This window comes from Pipistrellus kuhlii, unplaced genomic scaffold, assembly GCF_014108245.1.
Source record: "Pipistrellus kuhlii isolate mPipKuh1 unplaced genomic scaffold, mPipKuh1.p scaffold_m20_p_9, whole genome shotgun sequence".
NCBI lineage: Eukaryota > Metazoa > Chordata > Mammalia > Chiroptera > Vespertilionidae > Pipistrellus > Pipistrellus kuhlii.
This window is the reverse complement of record NW_023425595.1, coordinates 58,744,825-58,766,352: the sequence shown is the minus strand read 5'-3', so window position 1 is coordinate 58,766,352 and position 21,528 is coordinate 58,744,825. Positions and strand designations below refer to the sequence as shown.

The following is a 21,528-nucleotide window of genomic DNA, read 5'->3' as shown; positions in this document are numbered from 1 at the left end:
AAAGAAGCACAGAATTGGAAATTGTGGTTCATTGAGACCGCTGTATTTTAATTATCTTATTTAAAAAAGACATAAAACAATATTACAAAGATATTAAGAATTGTTAATCTGTGGAAGGTACATTTTAATTATGTTTTACATTAAAAGTTTTTCTATTTTTCTAAAAAATAACCTACAACAAATTACATTGTTTGCTGTTCAACTTCAACAGTAGAGAAAAATCATTCTTTTAAAACATAGTAATTTATCAATTATTTTACATTCGGACATATTTTTATTCAATGAATTTTTATAGGGTGTCCAATATATTCTGTGCACTATATGACTAGGAACTGGGTCTACAGGAGTGAGAGATAAATCCTGTGCTTAAGGGGGTGGGTGGACAATCAGATCAATGCAATCAAGTGAAATCAGTGGTGTATCGGGCTACATAGATCACAGCGGTCCAGCCACCCCAGCCCTAAGGATCAAGGAATGTGATACTTGAATCAAGTATTATTGTTAATCACCAAAAAAAGGGGGGAGATGTTGAGGGCCGATAAAAGCAAAGGGAGTGACATATGCACACAAGGAGAGAACATCTGAGAAAGTGCAAGTTGGGGATTGCTGGAGAGGAGGGCAGTGGGTTTGGAAGTGAGATCACGAAAGGGTCTTGCCTCTGCAGCTGAAGATGGAACTTGCATTGGGAGCTAAAGCAAACCATTGGAATTAGGAATCATATGTAGAGTGCAGAGAAGCCAATTGCCATCTGGTTCTAGTGGGAAGATAATTGGTAGAAAACGTGCACGTTGTACTATCTGTTTAAGGACACTGATGGGGTAGGGCCTTTCCTGGAGCCTCAGAGGACTCTAGTGCTGCATTTCAAGACATGTCAGCACATATCTTATGTACCAACTAGAGGCCTGGTGCATGAAATTTGTGCACTGGGGTGTGTGTCCCTCAGTGCAGCCTGTACCTTCTCCAATCTGGGACCCCTCAAGGGATGTCTCACAGGGATCGGGCCTAAACCGGCAGTCCGACATCCCTCTCACAATCTAGGAATGCTGGCTCCAACCACTCGCCTACCTGCCTGCCTGGTTGCCCCTAACCGCTTCTGCCTGCTGGCCTGATCACCCCTAACTACTCCACTTCCAGCCTGATTGACACCTAACTGCTCCCCTGCCTGCCCAATTGCTCCCACCTGCCCTCCCCTGCCAGCCATCTTGTGACCACATTGGGGTGACCATCCTGTGCAAGGGTGTGACGTCAATTTGCCCATTACCTCTTTATTATATAGGATGGAGCAAGCCAGATAGAAATCGATTTGCTCTGGGAACCAACACACCTCCTGAGGGATAATTTATCCCAAGAGAAGGAAAGTTTGATATAGGATCAAATCTTAGAGGTGAAAGGGGAGAAGCGTGTTTTCTATTATTTCTATGCATTCCCCAGCTAAACGTCCCTACGGACTCATGTCTGGGAAGACACTGGAGTGACAGCAAACACGTATTGCTTGGGTATCCCTCAACAGGGTGTGACACGCAGCAAGGTGCACCCTGCCTCACCTCCAGTCCTCATTTTGCTCCAGAGGTAAACGCAACTTCAGCACCTCCAATGGTCAAAGCCGTGGTACCCAGCAGATGTGGCTGCAGAGGAAGGGATGTCTTGTGCTTGCGTTGGTCCTCGGAGGGAGTGGTTGACATGTACGTGCCTGGTGAGTCCTGTGACATACAGCAAACGAGGAATAGACCACAAGGAGAGGAAGAAAATGTTAGCTTGTTGGACTTTAGTTAGCACAAAAGGTGCACCCGTAAAAATGACACGGCTATCATTGGCCTGAGGTATGGGAGTTCTACACCGGCAAGTGAGGGCAAGAACTGGCTCAATGCAAGCTGGAGAGAGTAGGCCTGAACCACCTCTCCCAGATACGCTGCCCAAATCCACGGAATACTAGCTCCTGGCAACTCCCCATTCACTTACTGTAAAAGTGTAAAAGGTTAGGTTACTCCCAGGCTGTCGAACAAGTGTCCAGTTGCCCTGAGAGATAGAACATCTCTCAACGAAAAGGAAACCTAGCCTGTAGCTTGCATGCAGCTAATCTTCCACATTGCTGCATCTGGGCACTTCCGTTCTCGCGTTACTTTCACAGGCAGCACAGATAGATTTCACGATTCTTCACGGACGCTGTGCTCTCTGCTTTGAGAGCCAGAGGCTAAAGCCAAATGAACCGGTTCACAGGGAACAGTAAGCAATTTTGTCTGGTTCTCATTATTCTTGCTGAAACGGCAATGGTGTTTATTCTGATGGACAGATTCTCAGAAGAGACTCATTGAAAATACACTTGGTCAAATTCACGAAGGAACAGAATGTTTCAAGTGGGTGTGTCTGGCTGGAGTCTCCCTGAATGGTTTGGTAATGGCTCATCAAAAGATGGCTGAATTCTTTTTTTCCCCATCAGGAAAATAAAGCCAGTCTGAAATCCGGGAGTATTTTGAGGGCAGATGGTATTAGCCTAGTAGTAAACATATTTTTGGCTGAGTCTCTTCTCTCCCTTCCCCCACCCCCACCACAGTAGCTATGTTTAATGTGCTGAGAGAAAGCTGTTTGCTTGCAGAATTTTATTATAGAGCAGGGATATGCTTGTTCCAGAGGAGAGAAAGTAAACTGGCTCCAAGTCAAATGATGTTAACAGGTGTCACCTCACAAATCCAGGACTAAGATGGTTTGTTATAAACAGGGCTAATACAACACTTTCTGGCTCTTGCTGCATCTATTATGCAAGACTGTGTGCCCTTGTCATGTTCCTCCTGATTATTTCCAGAGACTTCAGAGGGCGGCCCATATGTGCTCACGTACAAGGACACTGCTGGAGACCACATCTGCCGTGTCTGCCATTTTCTTGCTCTTTAGCTCAGGCTCCGCTCTGCTGCTATGTGAGGCCTTCATAGCTTAATATAAACTTCAAAAAAACCTTAAACAGTATTGCTGCTCCCTCCAGGCTCTCGGACACCTCGACAGAAGGCCATTGCATTGCTGGTTCCACAGACGCGCTGATGTTCGTGAGATGGCACAGGCAGAGGCAGATTCTGCCTCCTGCTCAGCCTTACATACTGTTGATTGAAGTTCATTGCTAAGAGAGTTATGGAGTTTTTATTTATAGCTCTCTCTCCTCCTAGAATTCAGATTCCAAGCGGTAGAGAGGTAGGAGGGTCGGATGTGGGAATGGTGGCCACAAGAATGTGCTTCTTGGATCCAACTGCATAGTAGTTGAGGTGGACCCCAGCAACTGTGCTCTGAAACCACATTTGCACAGGGGCCCTGCCTCCCATGGGCTTCTCTCAGTGAGTGATTGAATGTGGGAGGAACAGGAAGGTGGACTTATCTCTGGAGACACAGGTGACTCTGACTTGAGGTTTCCTAACAGACTTCTCTAATTTTCCTTAGAACCGAACTGCAATCTAAAATGTTTCTACCCAACCTTCCTTCCTTCCTCTCTCCCTCTCTCTTGCTATTTGAAGACTCTCTACGTTTGTCCCCTCTTTCCATATTTTTTCCTCACAGGCATTTCCCCTATGACAATTTCCTTTTGCAGTTTAGACCATCCGTGACATCTGCTTCTCACGGGAACTGGACTGACACAGTGAATTAATGTTATGTGTAATGGAATGACTATCTATTCTCCCTCTTGCTGAACCACTTGTATCTTATTGATCACTTCCCTTCAGAGTTTTCTCTCCCAGCTGGCTTCTATGTCTTTATAAATTTTATTTATTTAATTGATTTATTTAAATTAGTAGATTTGAGGTTGACCTCAACTTCCACCATTCATGTTTGCCATGCATACACAGAAAGGTGAGGTTCTCAAGCTGAGCCCCCTTGCTATACATTGTAGAGCATCTATTGTGATTCTTTGCCAGTTTAATGCACAGCTAAAGAAACAAAAGAAGTGCAAGAAACAGTCCCTGCCTTTGAAATTAAAATCCAGTTAGTGAGACAAAAATCACACATGTGCGGCAAGTAGGTAAGGCTGTAGATAATAATCATTAACTTTCACAGACACAAAAACAACACCAAGAAATAAGGTTTCCCTCTTGCTCTGGGCTTGTACTCTCTCTCTCTCTCTTTTTAAAAAAAATATATTTTATTGACTTTTTTACAGAGAGGAAGGAAGAGGGATAGAAAGCTGGGTCGATGAGAGAGAAACATCGACCAGCTGCCTCTTGCACACCCCTACTGGGGATGTGCCCGCAACCAATGTATATGCCCTTGACGGGAATCTAACCTGGGACCTCTCAGTCTGCAGACCGATGCTCTATCCACTGAGCCAAACCGGTTTTGGCTGGGCTTGTACTCTTGTGTTTGAAATGATAAAAGAGAATAGCAGAGAGCAGCCTGACCAGCTGGATGTGAAGTTGTGAAGGCGAGAAAGGCACCATGATCACCACACTCATTACTGTGATGTGCGAAGAGCTCATCGCCTCTCCTGAAGGCCTTGCCCAACTCCCCCATTGTGTCCCGCAGTTGCAGAATTCACGAACTGACATGGGGTCTTCCCTTTTGCTTTCTAAAGTAAAAATGTAGATGAAAATGGGGAATAAATTTAAAAACAGCTCCCAATCAGGCACAAAAGCTCAGCATTGATTCTCAAAAGGTATGAATTTTTACATCTAAGAAAATGGATAGTGGTGATGGGGATGGGGAAGATAATACCAATTAGATCTTCAATACCAATGTTACTGTGAATGTTGTTGTTGTTTTGACATTGTTGGCCCATGGCTAAATTCTAGATTAATAGGCATAGAAACAATGTCCATGATGATTATGTTCTCCTAATGATGGGAAGAACTGCATCTTGAAAGGAAATGGATATGGAATAAATGCTGTTAAGTCGTGGGATTGTTCATGGAAAGGAAAGTATCAGCACAATTAAGGAAGGTTATTTTGCTTTGGCACCATGGTTTGAAATCTTGTTATCCTCTGTGTCTTAAATGAGAGACAATACTGTTTTGTTTTGTTTTTTTTAATGGGCTGATAGGTTCTTAGGGTTAAATTCTTCCTTTAGCCTCTGAACAGTCGTCAGGTGACTTTGGGTGCCTTGCATGCTTTTCTGACGAGGGTTCCATCAAATGAATGACAAGCTAAATTCCCAGTGTAATTCCACTCTCTTGTGACATCTCTGGATAAACCGCTAATATGCAGACTCTTGTGAAGTCTCCAACTGGAATCTGTCAATATCCTGGGCACAACAGTCCCTGGTATAACATTGGATAAACTTAAACAGGGCAACCAGATAGACAAATGGAACTGACCCATAAATAAGCAAAGGGATTTTTCCTCCAAGTTACACTGAAGTTGACCAATTCAACTAAATTGACACTTTGGTAAGCTGTGTTGTGATATGCTAATATTTCTCCATTGCAGTTAATAGTCTCAATATTATAGAGCTAATTCCTATTTTGACATGTATAACATAAATGCTGTCCCATAAACCCAATACCAACATATGGCATAATATGTTGGCATAATATGAATAACTTGATTCTATACATGAATGAAAAAAACACACCTGTGTTTTATGGTATGAAATTCTTTTACCAAAATATCTTGGGAATTTGAGATTATACCTAGGCAACCTCCAACATTAATAAAATAAGGTTTCTTTTAACATAAGGGTTCTTTTCCTCTTTGGGTGGTGAATTTAAAGGTAACTTAAATGTTCTTTAAACTATTGATATATATTTTCAAAAAATGTTTTCAGTAAATATATCTTTTTAATTGGACAAAAAATAATTTTGAGTGGTTTCAAAAGGGACAGGTGTGGTTTGGTGACTGGGAAAACATTCCTAGCATTTGAAACAACCTGGCAAAGGTTTGGAGGCAAAAAGACAGAAACCTGACTACGTTTGAGGAGTTTGCCAGATGGCAGCGGATAACTGCCCCTGCTCGATTTGGCTCCGATGGTTACACACTATTTGTCACTTCAGCAAGCTATCCTTTTACAAGGCATGTGGCAACAGAATGTTGTTTTAAGATTACTCATCCTTGGGCTTCTTATGCTGAAATGAAGAAATGTAATGGAAAGTCCTTCAGTAACGTCACTGGGGAATGGGAATTGTGTTTGTTTATGTCTTTTGGGAATGCATTGTTTTGATTGACCCTAATTAGAAATTCAAAGTGGAGATTTGGTCTATTACCTATAAAGGAAGGATTTGCTGAACAAACACATTTTTTTTTTGGGGGGGGGGGGTGTCATGTTTAAAGTGCTGGATTGATGTGCTTTTGAGTTGCGTTAAACACTTCGGAGACTCCGTTTCACCTCCGGACATCTGGAATGTTGGTTACAAACTGATGTTAACCAGTTTTAGTCGGTGTTTATATTTGGAAGTTACACAACTCTATTTCCAACCTATATTCTATAACTTATGTTTTTCACTAGTTTTGGCCAGCTTTTCTCCTACCTCCTATCTATGCAAGTGACTGAGTTTTGCTGTATGAATTTGTTGCTGTATTAGTACAGACAGTGATATATAGACCATGGCTTCTGCAGCTGTTTTAGTTGAAACTGTATATTAATGTGTAAACTTGCAACATACAGCTTAGCTGGGAAGGTATGCAGAGCAGGTGACTGAGGAGATAACTTTCGCTGCTTGGACTAAAGTCAGTTTTGAGGGAGCTAAAGATGCCTGTTGAATTTTGGTGTGTGTGTGTGTGTGTGTGTGTGTGTGTGTGTGTGGTTTGGGGTGTGCATGTGCAAGGCAAGAACTCTTCACATCTCAAATAGCTAAAGAAATGGGTAGTAAAACCAAGTCCCATTTTACACCCTCACATGCTGACTATGGGAGGAGCCAAGTGCAGTGCTGGCTTGTTGACATTAGTCTATCATCATGGTTTATGATGTATTAAAAATGTGTCAGAAATATTCATGCAGATGTAAAAGATGAATTAAAAACCTGCATCAATTGCAACAAGCGTCAACTGAAAAGAAAAGATTTTAGGTCCAGGGGTGTTCATATAAGTTGGTTGCCAAGGGAACAGAGTCTTAGTGAACGTGTTTCCATGTCCCCCTCAACACAAATAGCCTCAAACCTTTGGAGGTTGTTCCTTTGAGATGTTTCATCAGTGACATCACAGAAGCTGCCACCTCCCTGGGACTACTTTAGGCCCTGCCCAGAGCTCAGAAGTCCAGACGGCCCAGAAGACAAGCAGGTTGGAGCCTGAGTCAGAGAGAAGGAGAGAGAGGGGGAGAGAGGAGAAGCCTACCACAGCAGGTATGTTCTTGATCCTCTCTAGGGAATAGCAGGATTCTTATGCTTAGCTTATGGGTGTGTGTGTGTGTGTGTGTGTGTGTGTGTGTGTGTGTGTGTGTATGTGTGTATATGCTTGCATGCATGTGTTACAAGTTGTAAATGAGAAAGGCAGAGGAATATTTACATTTCTTAATGAAATAGGCAATGCTTAATGTACATGGAATTTCTTTAGCTATAAAGTGAATAGTACTGATTCTTATTTTCCTTTTTTCAACTGATGATAAGCATTTTCAGTTTTCATTTCAGCCATATAGCAATCACTTTGGATCATATGGTGTGATATTGACTCCAGGGAAATTGTAAAATAAAGCCAAGCTCCGGCTAGGGGGAATCGGTTGGAGCATTGCATTGTATCCCGAGAGGTTGCAGGTTCGATTCCTGGTGAGGACACAGACCTAGGCTGTGGGTTCAATCCCCAGTCAAGGCTGGTACAGGCGGCAACTGGTTGATATTTCTCTCTCTCTCTCCTCTTCCCTTCTCTCTAAAATCAACTTATAATAATAATAATAATAATAATAATAATAATAATAATAAACAATACAAAAGCCAAAATAGTCTTTGTGGCTTAACATCAGAAAGATGAAGGTTACTGATCTGAATTTCTGCCTAACCTTGGTATTAATGTGTGTAAAAGTTAAATCAATGAGCACGTGTTAATTGAGTTGATTCATTAGGAATTCTCACCTTAACTCTGTGTTTTGTTCATTCAAAATCTACTAAAAAAAACCCCAAAAAAACCAAATATTTAAGACCACCATCAAAGTGCAAGAAAGAGTAAGAGCTAATCCACAGGAATTCAAGAAATATGATGAGTAGCCTTTCAATTGAGAGACTAGTGAAAAAAATGTGTGAAGAGTGCATAAAACATACAGTTTGACAATAATACAACTTCTATACAACTATCACCCAGATTAAGAAACAGATCATTGCCAGCACCCCAAAAATCTATTCCTGGTCACCTCCCCCTCTTTGCCCCACCATGTATAATCACAATCTTGATTGTTGAGATAATCTTGTCCATGCTTCTCTCTCTCTATATATTTTTTTTAATTATTAATGGGTGCATTCCTAAACAATATCATGAAGTTCCCTGTTTTTGACTTTGGATAAATGGAATCGTATTCTATGTTTCTTTTATAAATCCTTCTTTTGTGCAACAATTATATTTATGAGATCTACCCATTTTGTTGAGCATTGTTATAATTCATATATTTTCTTAACTCTGTAGCATTGAGGTATCTGAATAGGTCACAATTCATCATCCATTCTACTGTTGATAGACATTTGAGTTGTTTCCAGGCTGGGGATATTGTGAACTGTTGCTGTGAACATCCTTGTATAAGCATCCTGGCTCAAATGTGCGTGAGTTTCTAGAGTAAAAGTGAAATCACTGGATGATAGGGAACGAGCATGTACAACTTAAATTTTAAAAATGTCACATTGTTTTCTCAAAGTGGTTGAAAATTTACACTAACTTGGTTTAGTGGGGGCAGTTAATTGCAGTAGTAACTCATTCTTGTTATCACTCCTAGAGAAATAATCACAGTTCTAGCAACTACTTCCAACCTACCAGCTCTACTTGTGCTTCTAACTTACTATAGGTTACTATACAACTCAGCCTCTCTCCAAAAGCCAATTTCTTAGCTGGAATCTAAGAGAGAATAATGACAACAACACTTGCCTGAGTTCTGAGAAGGTCACAGAGTCGTTGTGAAGGTCACATGACCAAAAGCTGTGGACAACTTTCAGTAACATTTCCCCAGAATGTTCTTTTTAAAAAAATCCTGGATATACTATATTTTTTAATGTACTAAATTGTTTAAGTTAAAATAAAATAAATCACTAATGTCTATTTTGACTTAGGAAAACTAGCTCTTTCATACACTAGTGGTAAAATATAAACTAGAAAAAAATGTAAGAGGGGATTTGGCAATAAGTATTGGAATCCTTCAAAGTATACATTTTTCTTTTTTCTTTTTAAAATTTTATTTTTCAATTACAGTTGACATTCAACATTATTTTGTATTAGCTTCGGGTGTACAGCACAGTGGTTAGACAATCATATACCTTTTCCCCCCCAGAATGTTCTTGTTGGGCCATGACCCATGACCCTCTCTATTTAAGAGCTTCATGTAAGGCAGGTTTGGTGGGACAGTTATTTTATTCCCTGAATTGTTTTGATCATTAGAAACAGTCTCATATTCTTGCATATCTCTGTATTTCTTCAATGAGTGGGCATTTGAGCCAGGACTCTGTTTTATTAATAAATTCATAAGGAAAAGTCTGTCTCTAATTCTCATGCCTTTGCCTCCAGGCTCCCTGCTTGCAATCATCACTTTCCTGTTCCCCTCTGTGCTTGTGTATGTTTTTACACACCCTCTCTACTTCCTCATCCATTTATTATCTTCTGTTTACTTTCTAAAGTATTTGTATAAAGATTTTCATTGGCAATTTACTATGTGCTTCATGTGCAGGGCCAAAAGATGAGTCATAATTAAGAAGAAAATGAAACATAAATCAATCATCACTGGCCATATTTAAAGCAAGATTCAACAACCTACTAGTTGGCACCATCCAATTTGAACTTGTGTTTTATACTAACAATGAACTGATATGAAAAATGATCATTCAGCTGGTTTATACCATTATCACTTGAACCACGAATAATACAACCAATATAGTAATTACAATGAATAACTCAGTCAGATTAAATGGTCAGGCCAAAAATTTGCTAACAATCCTTTCTGCCCCCCTGAACTTTCACCTTTAGCAAATAAAAAACACACACCCTTTCCCTTTAAACATTTTCACTCTAAGATTATTTTTCATCTTTAATTTTTAAAAAATATATATTTTAAAAATTTATTGATTTTTTACAGAAAGAAAGAGAGAGGGATAGAGAGTTAGAAACATCAATGAGAGAGAATCACTGATCATCTGCCTCTTGCACACCCCCTATTGGTGATGTGTCTGCAACCAAGGTACCTGCCCTTGACCGGAATCGAACCTGGGACCTTTCAGTCCACAGGCCAATGCTCTATCCACTGAGCCAAACTGGTTTCGGCTTCATCTTTAATTTTATTTGGTTTGCATACACAAATTATCAATCACACCACACCACTGAAGGTAACGTTTTGATGGACTGCATTGCATATGTTCTCAAAGTATGATTTCCTAAGTGCACTATACATGCAAACTATAAAGAAACCGTTCCTGCTCTTTGAAGTGTTTACAATCTAGGTACATCCTAGACCTGACTAAAAATAGCTGGCACAAGCCCTTGTTGAAACAGAAGTAGGCATGAGGTTAACACTTGCTCTTTGGATTGAGTGCCTGCTATGTGGGGGACTTTGGGTTGACTCTGGTAGGTTCTGTGCCCAAAGCAGTGCTTATAAAAGGCAAAGCAGATGTTGAAACTACCTCATCCTTTCAACAGGGTTAGATGAAGCCTGAAATCTGCAAAACTATGGTGTCCTACTTCTACAGGTAGTTCAAAGCAAGAAAAATACTAAAACACAACCTTTTTTTTTCTGTTTTGGTGGCTTTGCTGGCTGGTACTCTAAGTTAGCAAGGCAAGCACACACATACACACACAAGCAGAAATTGGAGAGAGAACAATTTAATATTTTTATTTTTTCAAAAAATCAATACACTCATTAGAGGGGGAAAAAATCAGAACTATATTGGTCTTTTTGTCATCAGGCAGCAAAGGCAGTCTGTATTAGTCAGGAGTCTTAGAGAAACAGAACCAATAGGATGTTGCATATATGGCTCATGTGAGTGTGGAGGATGGCAAGTCCAAAATCTGCTGGGGACCCAAGGCAGAGTTACAACTAGAGTCCAAAGATGGAGGCTGGAGGCTAGAAATCGGAGATCAAGGTGTTGAAGGATTGATTTCTTCTGAGGCCTCTCTCCTTGGCTTGCAGATAGTCAGCTTCTCCCTGGCTTCACATGGTCTTCCCTCCATGCATGTCTGTGTCCTAATCTCTGCTTCTTTAAAAAAAATGTTTTAACTGATTTTCAGAGAGAGAGAGAGAGAGAGAGAAATAGAAATATCACATCAGCTGCCTTCTGCACATCCCCTGCTCAGGATCGAGCCCTCAACCTGGGTTCCTGGGTTAACTGCTGAGTCATACTGCTGGGCCACACCTTTATTCTTTAAAAAAAATAAAGGAAGGGAGAGGGATAGAGAGTTAGAAACAGCGATGAGAGAGAAACATTAGTAGCTGCCTCTTGCACACCCACTATTGGGAATGTGCTCATAACCAAGATACATGCCCTTGACCAGAATCGAACCTGGGACCTTTCAGTCCGCAGGCTGATGCTCTACCCACTGAACCAAACCAGTTAGGGCCTAATCTCTTCTTATAAAGACATTGGTCATATTGGGTTAGGATTCATCTTAGTGACTTAATTTCAAGTTATTTACTCCTTGAAAGACCCGATCTCCAAATACAGCTATATTCTGAGATACTGGGGGTTAGGGTTTGAACATAGGAACTTTGGGGAGACACAGTTCAGGCCACAGCACTGTCCTCTTTCACAGTGCTGCTGCTTCCTTTGAGGAAGGAATGCTCACTGACGGTCCCATGCTCTCTTTGTTACTTCCTGTTAGGAGGTGAGGGCCAGCAGGAGGTGTTCGGTGTGTCTGAAGAAGTCTGCCTTCAGTTCTTCCTGAGCCAGTCGGAGAATGGATCTGTCCGCCCGGGAGCTGTGTCTCAACTTCACTGTGGTCCTGATCACGGTTCTCCTGATGTGGCTCATCGTGAGGTCCTACCAGTCCTGAGACGGCATGCCACTCTCCCGGGATTGACTGCCACGCTCCGGAACTGCCTGCTGTGTGTCCCGAGATCCCACTGCTGTAATGGGATGCCTGTCCTGGCACCCTAAGGCACTCACCATCTCTGAGGTGCCTCCCCTGTTAGGGCCCATTGTGTGTTCTCTGTAAAGATGCTGCTCTCAAGGGCTGCAGAGAGTTTGCCAGTCAACATTAGATCTATCCCCCAACTCTTAGGGCAAATGTATTAGCTAAGCCACAATGTTAATAGGAAATGGGATTCATGATGATGTAGAATTATAAAAAGCCCCCAACCTGTCTCACCACACGCCCCTCCAGCCCACACTGTCTGCAGCCAAACATTAAATCCCCCGCCAGGAGAAAGTCATGTTAGAGGAAGTCTTTGTCAGCCCCTGTCACGGCTATCGTGTGAATAAAGTTAAGTCAACCACAAAAATGACTTTCAGAATTTATTTTGGCTTCTCTTTGGGATACTGCATCTGACCCTTGGCTGGGATGGAAGTGACAAATGTTACAGTATTTCTGGCATTTGAGCTAAGCCAAGATATGCTCCAACTGTGGAGGATTTGAAACCAAGTCAATTAAGAGTGTCACGTTTCAAATAATTCCACTGGCTCAGTGCTCCTCAAACGTTCCTTCCAAACTAGTCCCAAGGGCAGCTGGAGAATAAATCCTGGCACTAGGAGACTGGGGGCATCGCCTGAAGTGTCCACTAACAGCGCACAGTTTCAAGCACACAGTTTCTTTGAAGTCTTATGGGTTCTCTTTACGATTCACAAGAAATGTATATTTCATCCTATCATATCTCTCTGTTTGTGTCAATATAAGAATTTCAAATTATTTACCACTGAGTACAAATAGAATATGAGTCACTTTCCATGTTTGGTGATTCCAGTTGGATTATTGTCATTAATAAACCACAGTTTATTACAACAAAGAGAAAAACAAACAAACGAAAAAATGCAAATTTATGAAAATGCTTATAAAAGAGACTTATGAAATAGACATTCATTTTAAAAATATATATATATTTTATTGATTTTTTACAGAGAGGAAGGGAGAGAGATAGAGAGTTAGAAACATCGATGAGAGAGAGTCATCGATCAGCTGCCTCTTGCACACCCGCTACTGGGGATATGCCCGCAACCAAGGTACATGCCCTTGACCGGAATCGAACCTGGGACCCTTCAGTCCCCAAGCCGAAGCTCTATCCATTGAGCCAAACTGGTTTCGGCTAGACATTCATTTTTAAAAATATATTTTTATTGGTTTCAGAGAGGAATGGAGATAGAGAGAGAGATAGAAACATCAATAATGAGAGAAAATAATTGACCGGTGTCTCCTGCATGCCCCACACTGGGGATTGAGCCTACAACCACGGCATGTGTCCTGACTGGGAATTAATGATTGACCACTAAGCCATGCTGGCTGGGAGAAATAGATATTTCTTCAACATACTTCTAAAACACCCCACATAGACAGATTGAGTTTGTTCTTTGTGCCAATTCTGAGGTAACCATGGAGAAAGGGAATGTTGTTAAACCTCATCTGTCATCACATCCCTCAGGAAGGTATTCTGTGCTGAGAGTTGGACTATAACTGTGGCATAGCCTACCTGGCATTGTGGTTCTCATTCCTGCAGTTTGGTGATTCTTCACCCTGCACTAGAGTGATTTTTCAAAACATTTATGCTGGGTCTCACTCAGACTAATTAAATAAAAGCTAAGGGGGTCGAGTCCAAGCATCTGCATTTTTAAAAAAGTCCTGTAGATGATTGTATTGTGTAGCCAGAGTTGACAGTGGGTGGTTCTGTTGGTTGAGCATCATCCTGTATAGCAGAAAGGCTACTGGTTCAGTTCCTGGTCTGGGCACAAACTTGGGTTGCAGTTTCGATTCCCAGTAGGGGCATGAGTGGGATGTAGACAGTCAAGGTTTCTCTCTCCCTTTTCCCCTTGCTCTAAAATCAATCAATCCATCCATCCATCCATCCATCCATCCATCAATATATATGTAGATTGATATGTTTATATAAACATCTATACATCTATAATAATAGAGTAATATGCTAACCAGACATCCTTCCGGACGAAGCTGAGGCTGTAGCTGTGAGATTGAGGCAGCCGCTGTGGCTACGAAGGAGGGATCCAGGCACCTGCCAGCTGTGAGGGAGGATCCAGGCAGCCTCCTTGGCTGTGAAGGCCTACTCTTGCACAAATTTTGTGCATCGGGCCTCTAGTATATATATAAATACATAAAAATACAAAATATAAATATATGAATAGCCTCTTTAATAAAAGCCTAATATGCAAATTGACGGAATGGCACAACGACCTGGGGAATGACTGGGTAGCTATGATTGCACTGACTACCAGGGGGCAAATGCTCAATGCAGGAGCTGCCCTCAGCCCACAGAACCCAGGCCAGCCCCAGGGGTGCCAGCAGGGCCCCTGATCACCCCACCAATTGCCCCACAGATCAGCCCTGCTCACCAGCCAGGCCTAGGGATCCTACCTGTGCATAATTTCATGCACCAGGACTTTAGTATAAATATAAAAATATAGCCTGGCCAGCATGGCTCAGTGGTTGAGCATTGACCTATGAACCAGGAGGTCATGGTTCAATTCCTGGTCAGGGCATATGCCCAGGTTGCTGGCTTGATCCCCAGTGTGGGATGTGCTGGAGGCAGCCAATCAATGAATCTCTCTCATCATTGATGTTTCTATCTCTCTAACCCTCTCCTTCCTCTCTGAAATCAATAAAACTATATTAAACAATAAATATAAAAATATAAATAAATATAAAAAATATAAAAATATTAAAAAAAAAATAATGCCCCACCAACTGAGCCACACCTGGCTGGTATGGCTCAGTTGGTTGGGCATTATCCCATGCATCAAGAAGGTTGCAGATTCCCAGTTAAGGCATATGCAGTTGGACATCCTTAGTGCTGCCGCTGCGGAGGAGGTGGAAGAGGCTCCTGCCCCCATCACAGTGCTCTCAGCCATCAGCCCTGATTGTGGCTGAGTGGAGCTCCCTCTGTGGGAACAAACTGCCCCCTGGTTGTCAGTGCACATCATAGTGACCAGTCATTCTCGGTTGTTCCGCTGTTAGGATCAATGTGCACATTACCCTTTTATTTATTTATTTATTTATTTATTTATTTTTATAAGTTTTTTTAAAAATATATTTTATTGATTTTATACAGAGAGGAAGGGAGAGAGATAGAGAGTCAGAAACATCGATGAGAGAGAGTCATCGATCAGCTGCCTCTTGCACACCCCCTACTGGGGATATGCCCGCAACCAAGGTACATGCCCTTGACCGGAATCGAACATAATATATTTTTATTTATTTCAGAGAGGAAGGAAGAGGAAGAGAGAGATAGAAACATAATTGATGAGAGGGAATTATTGATTGACTGCCTCCTGCACTTTGGACTGAGCCCACCAGCCAGGAATGTTCCCTTAACCAGAATTGAACCTGGAACCCTTTGATCCACAGGTCAACACTCTATCCACTGAGCAAAACTAGCTATGGCTATACCACAGCTTTTATATCCACTCTCTGCTGATGGGCATTTGGCTGTTTCCAGATCTTAGCTATTATAAACTGAGCTGCTATGAACATAGGGTTGCATACATTCTTTCTGTCTGGTGTTTTGGGTTTCTTAGGATATATTCCTAGAAGTGGGATCACTGGATCAAATGGTAGCTCCATATTTATTTATTTTTAGGAAATTCCATACTATTTTCCATAAATAGTTAGTTTGCATTCTTACCAGGAGTGTACTAGGGTTTTCTTTTTGCCACATCCTCACCATCACTTGTCATTTGTTGATTTGTCGATGTGAGGTCATACTTCATGGTCATTTAATTTGCTTCTCTCTGATGATCAGTGACTGAGCATTTTTTTGTATGTCTCTTGGAGAATATTCCTAGAAGTGGGATCATTGGGTCAAATGTCAGTTCCATATTAAATTTTTTGGAGAAACTCCATACTCTTTTCCATAGTGGCTGCACCAGTCTGCTTTCCCACCAGCAGTGCATGAAAGTTCCCTTTTCTCCACATCCTTGCCACCACTTGTCATTGGTTGATTTGTTGATGATTGCCATTCTGACAGGTGTGAGGTAATACCTCATTGTCATTTTAATTTGCATCTCTCAGATGATTAGTGACTGAGCATTTTTTAATATGTCTCTTGGCCATATGTATGTTCACTTGGGAGAAGTGTCTATTTAGGTCCTTTACCCATTTTTTAATTGGATTGTTTATCTTCCCTTTGTTAAGTTGTATGAGTTCCTTATATATTTTGGAGATTAATCCCTTATCAGATGTATCATTGCCAAATATATTCTCCCATATAGTGGGCTCCCTTTTTATTTTGTTGATGGTTTACTTTAAAAAATGTATTTTATTGATTTTTCACAGAGAAGAAGGGAGAGGGATAGAGAGTTAGAAACATCGATGAGAGAGAAATATGGATTAGCTGCCTCCTACACACCCCCCCACACACACTAGGGATATGCCCACAATCAAGGTATATGCCCTTAACGGGAATTGAACCTGGGACCCTTTAGTCAGCAGGCTGACACTCTATCCACTGAGCCAAACTGGTTAGGGCTGTTGATGGTTTATTTTGCTGTGCAGAAGCTTTCTATTTTCATATAGTCCCATTTGTTTATTTTTTCCTTAGTTTCCTTTGCCCTAGGAGATGTATCTGTAAACATATTGCTATAAGAGATGTCTGAGACTTTTGCTGCCTATGATTTTTCCTAGGATTTTTATGGTTTCACGATTTATATTTAAGTCTTTTATTCATTTGAGTTTATTCTTGTGTATTGTGTAAGTTGGTGGTGGTCTAGTTTCATTTTTTTGCATGTATCTGTCCTATTTTCCCAACACCATTTATTGAAGAGACTATCTTGACTTCATTGGATACTCTTTCTTTCTTTGTCAAATATTAATTGAACAGAATGGCTTGGGTCAATTTCTGGGGTCTCTGTTCTGTCCCATTGACCTATATTGCTGTTCTTGTACCAGTACCAGGCTGTTTTTATTATGGTGGCTTTGTAGTATAAGTTGATATCTGGTATTTTGATCCCTCCAAGTTTGTTCTTCTTTCTCAAGATTGCTGCAGCTATTTGGAGTCTTTTTAGTTTCATATAAATTTTTGGAGTATTTGTTCTAGGTCTGAGAAATATGCTGTTGGTATTTTAATGAGGATTGCATTAAGTTCATAGATTGCCTTCGATAGTATGGACATTTTACTGATGTTAATTCTACCAGTTCATGAACATGGTATATTCTTCCACTTGTTTATATCTCCCTCTACCTCTTTTTAAAAAAATGTCCTATAGTTTTCTGAGTACAGGTCTTTTATCTCCTTGGTTATCTATCTTATTTTGTTGTTGTGGTTGCAATGGTAAATGGGATTATTTGTTTAGTTTCTCTTTCTGAGAATTCATTATTGGTCTATAAAAAGCCATTGATTTTTGGGTGTTGATTTTGCATCCTGCTACACAGCAGAATTCATTTATTAAATGTAATAATTTTTTGATGGAGTCTTTAGGGTTTTCTATGTACAATATCATGTCATCTGTGAATAATGAGACTTTTATTTCCTCCTTTCCAATTTGGATGCCTTTTATTTCCTCTTCTTTTCTGATTGCTGTGACTAGAACTTCCAGTACTAGGTTGAGTAAGAGTGGTGAAAATGAACATCCTTGTCTTGTTCCTGTTCTTAGGGGAAATGGTTTTAGTTTTTGTCCATTGAGTATGATGTTGGCTGTAGGTTTGTCATATATGGTCTTTATCATGTTGAGATATGCTCCCCCTATTCACACTTTGCTAAGACTTTTATATAAAATGGTTGTTGGATTTTGTTGAATGGTTTTTCTGTATCTATTTATACAATCATGTGATTTTTTACTTTCAATTTATTTATGTGATGTATCACATTTATTATTTGTGAATATTATACCAGCCTTGCATCCCTGGAATGAATCCCACTTGGTCATGGTGTATGATCTTTTTAATATATTGATGGATCTAATTTAGTAATATTTTGTTGAGGATTTATCATCTATGTTCATCAGGAATACTGGTCTGTAATTCTCTCTCTTTGTAGTTTCTTTATCTGATTTTGGAATTAGGATAATGCTAGCCTCATAAAAAGAGCTTGGAAAGTGTTACTTCCTCTTGGATTTTTTGAAATAGTTTGAGGAGGATAGGTGTTAGTTCTTATTTAAAGGTTTGGTAAAACTCCCCTGTGAAGCTCAGAGCTTTTGTTTGCTGGGAGTTTTTGATTACTACTTCTATTTCATCATTTTGTTATTGGCCTATTCAGATTTTACCATTCTTCCTGATTCTGTTGTTGTTTTTTTTATTTTTTTTTATTTTTTAAATCTTACCAATTATTTTTATTGGGCATTTAAAAAATAATTGATAGAGAGAAATAGGTGTCAAATAGAACACACCATGAAAGCAAATGGAAGAGCTCAGCATTTTTAAACAGTTGATAAAAATCAAGAATAGAATTTCAAGCCCTTTGATATATTTTCTTTACAGCAAACTGTTTTTGACACAAAGTACTAAACCCGAAACAAATTTCATAGACAACACACACAATTTACCCTATTTTTAAATATATAATTACAAAAAATCCTGAGATAACTTAAGATGAAATGAATGACAATGAAAGAATATTTTATCCTGAGACCATATGCAAAATTAAGAACACAATGTTCTCCCTAAATATTCTGTACCTTAGCTGTGGTTACAGCGGAATATCACACCTCAACATACTATAATTTATTTTATTAAAGTTACTTGAAGCCAACAAAGCAATGGAATTCTTTGCAATAATAAATGGAACCTGAATATATACCTCTTACAATGTAGAAAACTATTAATACATTGTTTTCTATAACATTCTCATATTTTATGAAGAGAGTATCATTGAGGGATAAGTTTATCTCTTTTTTGTTATTATTTAAAAAAATATTTATTGATATGAGAGAGGGAGAAGGCAAAACTTTGATACGTTGTTCCACTTATTTATGCATTTATTTGTGGATTCTTATATGTACCCTGACCAGAGAGTGAACTCAAAACCTTGGCATATCAGGACAATGCTCTAACCAACAATAGCCACCCAGCCAGGACTTTTTCATGTTATTCTTAACCCTATTTTTCTTTCAAAAATAATTAGTTATTCTATTTTTGGTTTGTTAACAACTGATTCAGTTTTGAGAGATTGTAGTTTTGTAGGAATTTGTCCATTTCCTCCAGATTATCTAGCTTGTTGGTATGTAATGGCTCATAGTATTTTCTTAGAATCCTTTGTATTTCTGTGATGTCAATGGTTACTTCACCACTTTCAATTCTGAGTTAATTTATTTGGGTCCTCTCCCTTTGTTTCTTTTTTTTATTACTAGAGGTAAGGTCCCTAGGCCTGGCCTGCAGTCAGGGTCATCTTCCCTGCCTGCCTGCAGCTGCCCCACCACCATCCCTCACCCCCAGTTCCCTGTTCGCCCTCAGGTGATTGGAGCTTGCAGGCCGGGGAGAGAAACTGAGAGAAAGACAGTTCCACCTGCTTGCCGGCCCCATCCCCACTGTGGGCTGCCCTCTGTGTGTGGGACGACTGGTGGGATGGAGGCCTTGGTCTGGCACTTCCTGCATCTCCCACCACCCACCCCCGGCTCCCCGTTTGCCATTGGGCAATCAGAGCCTGCAGTTGGGGAAAGTGACAAAGAGATGGTCAGTGCCCCTCATAGGTCAAGAGGTCATTCTGGTCGTTCCACCCACTAGGGTCAATTTGCTTATTACCCTTTTATTATATAGGATAGAGGCCTGGTGCATATTTATTATATAGGGTGGGGGCTGGCTGGCCTGCCCTTATGGGGGCCCCACATTGGGGTGGGGATCCCCATGGGGGGTAGGGTGAGGGGTCGTGGGCAGTTTGCAGGCTGGGGACCCCCCAATTGGGGCAGGGGTTCCTGCTGGGGGGTGGGGCTGGCAAGGGCCAGGGGCCAGGGTGGTTTGCTGGCTGGCCCCAGCACTAATTGGGGTGAAGGTCCCCACTGGGTGGTGGGACCAGCCAGGGTGAGGAGCTGTGGTTGTTCTGGTCTCTGGTCATTCTGGACATTCTGCCATTTAGGTTGCTGGGCTTTTTATTTTATAGGATTATTTTTTTTTTTATTGATTTCAAAGAAGAAGGGAGAGGGATAGAGAGAAATATCAATGATGGAAGAGAATAATTGATTGGCTGCCCCCTGCACACCCCACACTGGGGATCGAGCCTGCAACCCAGGCCTGTGCCCTGACCAGGAATCGAACCGAGGACCCCCTGGTTCGTAGGTTTCCACACTGGATCCACAGATTCTCTCCCAAACAAGTTTGCTTCTTTGTACCTACAGATTCTGCCTTATCTGTAGCTATACTTAATCAAAGTTAATTTTTATAACTTGAAGTTATATAGCATATTAGTTTGTATCCAATATTTCTCTTTTGCTATATTTTCAAAGGAAATGTTGGAAGTCATTCAAATGTTAATGGCTTTAAAAACATTATATATTTATAGATCCTCCCAAATACTATTCCCGTTTGACTCTCCCCTTTTTCCTAGCAGTCAAACTACATCCCAAGATTGAGAATTAGCATCAAGCTGAATGTAAATGAGACCACAGATTTTAAGAATTCGGAGCTTTGTAACTCTCCCCCTGGTAGATGAGGTGAGAATGCATGTTCTCAGCAGCAACCGTTCCGTCTAGGGTCTGTATGGTGTGATATCTGTCTGGCAGCACTGCTCACAGGCTCCTACCCACATGGTCTGACCCAGATCTAACTTTGGATTGCTTCTTTTCCAGCTATTTGGACACTTTATATCCCTCTTACATTGCCTCAGAAAGGCCATGGAAGGAGAAAAAATATTGCTATTTTCAACACATGCTGTGTCTACAATGGTGCTATGCATAGTGGTACCCATCACCCACACGCTCACATCCCACCGCATCCCAAGTTAATTTGTCTTCACAATGGCAAACTTTTCAACTCTTTAGTGGTTTCATGTGATTATCAGGTGATATTGCAAGCCTTGTTATTTTTATAGGGAACTTTTCTTTTCTTTTTTTTCTTTTTTTTTTTTAGAAAGAAAAACATTGATTTGTTGTTCCACTAATTTATGCATTCATTGGTTGATTACTGTATGTGTTCTGACTGGAGATCAGACCTGCATCCTTCGTGGATGGGGATGATGCTCCAACCAGCTGAGCCACCTGGCCAGGACACACAGCCCTTTTTTGTATGTTTCCATTCCCATCACCACCACTGTCAGAATGACTGGGAACACATTCATATTGCAGACTAACGGAGTAAGCAGGAAACAACGCTTGTAAGATCTGATTTTGTCACATGTGATAATACCACCAAACCTTGATTTTGAAA

The 21,528-nt window shown here is 40.7% G+C and overlaps 1 protein-coding gene across 1 annotated transcript; it reads left to right on the top strand.

Annotated features, from left to right (window-relative positions):
- The first annotated feature begins 7,107 nt into the window (after positions 1 to 7,107).
- Positions 7,108 to 12,520, top strand: SLN (sarcolipin). Its single transcript, XM_036428248.2, has 2 exons — positions 7,108 to 7,247; positions 11,902 to 12,520. The coding sequence occupies exon 2, from the start codon at positions 11,977 to 11,979 to the stop codon at positions 12,070 to 12,072; it is 96 nt and encodes a 31-aa protein (XP_036284141.1). The 5' UTR covers positions 7,108 to 7,247; positions 11,902 to 11,976; the 3' UTR covers positions 12,073 to 12,520.
- Positions 12,521 to 21,528: the final 9,008 nt, after the last annotated feature.